The following is a 6,196-nucleotide window of genomic DNA, read 5'->3' as shown; positions in this document are numbered from 1 at the left end:
GTGATTGGCCGCACCAGATGTAGCATGTGTGTTAGATACATAGATGTAGCGTGCGTTGTGAAGGACGTGTCACTGGGCGTGGTGGTGTGTGTCTACCTGCAGGAGGGGTGTACGGGAGCGAAGGGTGATGGGGGGGAGAGGGTGTAGCCGGGGGGGCAGCGGGCGGAGGGGGCGGCAGCACAGGAGGTGCAGGGGCTCTGGAAGTACACGGTCTGGGAGCGGTCACACCGAGACGCCACCTGCTGGACACACACACACACATTGATATGAACACACACACACACACACACACACACACACACACACACACACACACACACACACACACACACACACACACACACACACACACACACACACACATTGATATGAACACACACACACACACACACACACACACACACACACACACATTGATATGAACACACACACACACACACACACACACACACACACACACACACACACACACACACACACACACACACACACATTGATATGAACACACACACACACACACACACACACACACACACACACACACACACACACACACACACACACATTGATATGAACACACACACACACACACACACACACACACACACACACACACACACATTGATATGAACACACACACACACACACACACACACACACACACACACACACACATTGATATGAACACACACACACACACACACACACACACACACACACACACACACACATTGATATGAACACACACACACACACACACACACACATTGATATGAACACACACACACACACACACACACACACACACACACACATTGATATGAACACACACACACACACACACACACACACACACACACACACACACACACACACACACACACATTGATATGAACACACACACACACACACACACATGTTGACATGAACACACACACATTGATATGAACACACACACACATGTTGACATGAACACACACACACATTGATATGAACACACACACATTGATATGAACACACACACACATGTTGATATGAACACACACACACACATGTTGATATGAACACACACACACACACATGTTGATATGAACACACACACACACATGTTGATATGAACGCACCCACACACACACACACACACACACAAACACACACACACACACACACAGAGATGTTGATATGAACACACACGCACACACACATTGATATGAACACACACATATACATTGATATGAACACACACACAAACACACACACACACACACACATGTTGACATGAACACACACACACATTGATATGAACACACACACATTGATATGAACACACACACACATGTTGATATGAACACACACACACACATGTTGATATGAACACACACACACACACACATGTTGATATGAACACACACACACACATGTTGATATGAACGCACCCACACACACACACACACACAAACACACACACACACACACACAGAGATGTTGATATGAACACACACGCACACACACATTGATATGAACACACACATATACATTGATATGAACACACACACAAACACACACACACACACACACACACACACACACACACACACACATGTTGATACAAACACACACACACACACACACACACACACACACACACACACACACGTTGATGTGAACACACACACATATTATCACACACACACACATGTTGATATGAACAAACACACACACATTGTTATTAACACACACACACATTATCACACTTACACACACACACACACACACACACACACACACACACACACACACACACACACAAGTTGCTATGAACACACACAAGGGCCAAGCACTAACAATCACTAGGTTAACCCATTCCCCGTAAACAACCAAGATAGCCAGGATTAGATGGTACACAATGCAATTGCACAAGCACTATTTTTAAGTGCAAGGACGTACAACATACAATAATTGCGCACATTAAAGGGAACATATTATGCAAATAAAAGTTTTCCTGGGATTTGGGGTGTTGTTTTGGGGAAAGTACCCCGCCTACAGTTACAAAACGAGCGAGTCAGTTTCGGCGCCCCCTCCTACGTAGGAAGGGGGAACATTTGAATATTACCACCCACTTCCCCCACCCCCCTCCAATCAGAGCATAGATACGATTTTGTTGACCAGCGGACGAGCGCTGGGTGGAGATGTTCGCACATTTCCGAAGCAGGGAGATTCCATACAAAAATAGATGTCTAATCTGTCAGTTTTCCATGTGACCGGCAGCTCAGCTCCGGGAGTACAATCCCTTTCACCACCATGTCGCAGTTCAAATCTGGACTTCAGAGAGTCAAAGCCAAAGTTCCTTTCCCCGAATTCTTCTCGACCATGGCCGCAATAACCTCCAGTACGAGACTTTACTTGCTGTGGAAGTACTAGAGATGTCAGACACAGACCTTATGATTCATCATCCGAGGCGCACATAGCTTTTGGCCGTGATATTAGATATTATATTATATAGATACCTATATATTATATTATTATTATAATATTATATAATATTAAATATATAAGGGGTCCGGGAGTCCGCAAACGGCAACAATCACTTCTCCTCCATGCTGTGGTTCATTTTTATGCGATTGGGCAGCAGCTCATTAGCATTAAAGCTACAGACAGCAGAAACAGCGCATTATGAAGGGACTGAAACAGAGGGGAATAGCGGTAGGCGATAAAAAACAAACAGCTTCAAAATCATGTTTTCTTGAACTCATACACTATGTTGACTTGTTGGGAAAAACACCATAATATGTCTCCTCAAAGTGCCAAGACGCACAACATACACTGAGTGCGTAAGAGGGGTGTGTGGGGGAAGGCTATGCAGAGTCCAGTTGAACTCTGAACAAGTGAGTCTTGAATATTTTGCGGAAGCTGGCGAGCGATTCTGCGGTCCTGACATCGGTCGGGAGCTGGTTCCACCACTGCGGTGCCAAAACAGAGGAGAGTCGTGACTCTGCTGATCGACCTTTGCTTGCTCTCAGCGATGGCGGTCCCAGACGTCCAGCTGAGGTAGTTGAGCGGAGCGCTCGAGCTTGGGCTGTGTGGTTTTGACCAACGCTTGGAGGTAGGCAGGGGCAGTTCCACTGACCGCCTTGTAGTCCAGTACCATCCTCTTGGATCTGAGGCGAGCTACTACAGGGAGCCAGTGGAGGTCCCGGAAGAGAGGGGGTCACGTGGGAGAGGTTTGGTAGGTTGAACACGAGGCGTATTGCAGCGTTCCGGAGACGCCGCAAAGGTTTGATCAGCGAGTCATTGAGTCCGGCCTACTCGCACTGGTCGAGGAGGGAGACGACGAGCGCTCGGACCAGGAGCTGAGCCGCCTCCCTCCCGAGTTAGGGCCGGATCCTGCGGACGTTGCGGAGGGCGGATCTGTAGGACCGAGCCAACGCGGGGAAGATCGCGGTGCACCATAACTGATTGTCCAGTTCCAACTTTTTCACGGTTGGTGATGGAGGTACTGTGGTGTTCTCGACAGTGATCATCAGTTAGTCCATCCGGGGGCAATCCTTCTCTGGAATAAGGTGGAGCTCAGTGTTGTTGCGTCAGATGATGGGCAGTCGTCCAAGGGCTGATGTCTGCCAGACATTCTGAGAAGCGTGTTGCAATCAGGGTGTTGCGGTGGGAGGGGTAGCGGTGGGAGATAATAATAATAAAGAAATGATAATAGCCTATATATTTTATTTTTTAATGATATAAAGATATTATTTTAATAATATAGCCTTTTATATTATATATTATTTAAATATAATTCTTCATCATAAATTGTATTGATTTATTTCTAAACTTTCATTGTAAAAACTGCTTGTAAGCAGTTCAATTTCCGAAAAAACGTGGGAAAGGCTTTGATTAAGAAAACGGCAGACGCGCGCGTGATCGCGATGAGGAACATGTGGTTGTTTCTCACTTTCGAATTGAGGAAAACATGACAAGTACAGATTCACTCTAAGTGATGAAAAACTGTCAGCTTTGCTGCGCATAGCCATATCAGCAATTACACCTGACTTCAGTGCACCTGTTCAAGCCCATCAGAGACATTGCTCCTCCCACTGACTATATGTCTTTATGTGTGGGTTGTTGGTCAGTCCTGTCTTTGTGTTTACCTGTATTGTCTGAGTGAATTTGACTGTTTGTTTGAGTTGTGTACTGTTGTGTTGATGGATTATTTAAAGAGACAGGTACCACCTCAGCTTTTTGTTCCGAGTTCTTCAGCGATTGAGGTGGAAGGGGAGTTGTGTGTGTGTGTGTGTGTGTGTGTGTGTGTGTGTGTGTGTGTGTGTGTGTGTGTGTGTGTGTGTGTGTGTGTACCTGCTGTTTTGAAGCTCCTACACACAGTAGTACCAGCAGAATGACAGAGTTTTCTCCCGCCGTATTGAAGAACACCATCCTGACAACCCTGCGTCAAACATCACACCAACATCACACCGACATCATCGCAATATAACACCAACAACAAACTGACATCACCTTAAGTTCCAACTGATTTCACATTTACGTCACACTAACTACACACCAACATCCCACTAACTTCAAGCTAACTTCACGCTTACTTCAAACCATCATCACACTAACTTCACATTAACTTCACGCTTACTTCAAACCAACATCACACTAACTTAACATTAACATCACACCAACCTCACGCTAATTTCAACCAACTTCACGCTAACGTTACATTAACATCGTATCAACATCCCACACTCTTCCCGCTCACTTTACATTAACCTCATTCCAACGTCAAACTAACTTCATATTAACATGTCAACACCATCACCATCACTGTAGTCCATCCTGTATAGCCAGTGATGCAGCATCACTGGCTATACAGGATGGACTACAGTTGATCTCTTTTGCTATAGTTTTTCATAATAACCACACTTTTTTAAAATGTTATAGTTAAGTGATATAGTTATAGTTTACTGTTTCCTGGCGATTAAAAGGTCGATCAGTAGTAAATGAACAATGTTATTACTATGTAATATATAAATGAGGAGTAAACAAGCGATGTTTCTACTATATAATATATCAGTAGTAAACTGACAATATTACTACTATATCATATATTTATATATCAGTAGACTAACGATGTTACTACTATATAACATATATATATCAGTAATAAACTAACGTTACTACTATATAATATATTTATATCAGTGGTAAACAAACAATGTTACTTCTATACGATACGATACGATACGATATAACTTTATTAACATATACAGTATATTAGTAGTAAAGTAACGATTCAAATACAGACTTTATAACATATATCAATAGTAAACCAATTATATATCTACAATATAGCATATACTACTATTTAATATGGTAAATATATACCTATTATCTAAAATATATATTAACCTCTATATTAGAAGGAAATATATATTTACAATATATTACATATGAGTAGTAAACTAAGCATGTACTACTATATAACTATACTATATAAATTATAGTTGTTATAGTTGTTACATATATACTATATACTATTTTGTGTATAGAACTATAAGGTATTGTATATACTTTTATTATATAATACTATATACTATGTATACGATGCATACTGTATATAAAAACTAACCAGACGACAGCAGACCAATCCAGGAAGCACTCTCCCCTCTCCTCTTCTGAGACTGGTACGACTGAACACATGACATACACACCTCCCTCTGCCTTAGCCCCTCCCCTCTCCATTAGCAACTCCTTCAGCACCTCCCCTCTCCATTAGCAACTCCTTCAGCACCTCCCCTCTCCATTAGCAACTCCCCTAGCACCTCCTCTTTCCATTTGCGCCTCCATGAGCAGCACCTCCTCTTCTCGAGCCACCTCCCTTAAAAAAAGAAAGAAAAGACATAAAGAAAGACAGAAAGACAGACAGACAGACAGACAGACAGACAGACAGACAGACAGACAGACAGACAGACAGACAGACAGACAGACAGACAGACACAACAACATATGCTACAACTCTGCCTCTCTCAAGGTCGTCAAAAAGTCAAAGAGTGAGACGGAGAGACAGAGAGATAGAGAGAGAGAGAGAGCGAGAGGACTATGAGGGAGGTAAAGGAGTAGAGAGGGAGAGTGGGGGAGACAGAGAGAGAGGTATGAGAGAGATAAAGCAAGAGAGAGAGAGAGAGAGAGAGAGAGAGAGAGAGAG

The 6,196-nt window shown here is 43.2% G+C and overlaps 1 protein-coding gene across 4 annotated transcripts in view; it reads right to left on the bottom strand.

The window, feature by feature from the left end:
• stab1 (stabilin 1) overlaps positions 1 to 5,758 on the bottom strand; it is a 61,761-nt gene extending 56,003 nt beyond the window's left edge. For 2 of the 4 annotated variants that reach the window (XM_060068754.1, XM_060068756.1), the window contains exons 1-3: positions 5,621 to 5,756; positions 4,345 to 4,432; positions 97 to 242 (exon numbers count right to left, since the gene is read on the bottom strand). In XM_060068754.1, the coding sequence (XP_059924737.1) occupies positions 97 to 242; positions 4,345 to 4,432; positions 5,621 to 5,733 (347 nt within the window). In that variant the 5' untranslated portion in view covers positions 5,734 to 5,756. Of the gene's footprint in view, positions 1 to 96; positions 243 to 4,344; positions 4,433 to 5,620 lie in introns of all 4 variants that reach the window. The other 2 variants (XM_060068757.1, XM_060068755.1) reach the window with 2 other exon arrangements.
• Positions 5,759 to 6,196: the final 438 nt, after the last annotated feature.

This window comes from Gadus macrocephalus, chromosome 13 (assembly GCF_031168955.1).
Source record: "Gadus macrocephalus chromosome 13, ASM3116895v1".
NCBI classification, from domain to species: Eukaryota; Metazoa; Chordata; class Actinopteri; order Gadiformes; family Gadidae; genus Gadus; species Gadus macrocephalus.
The sequence above is the reverse complement of the archived record's forward strand: the minus strand, read 5'-3'. Positions and strand labels throughout refer to the sequence as shown.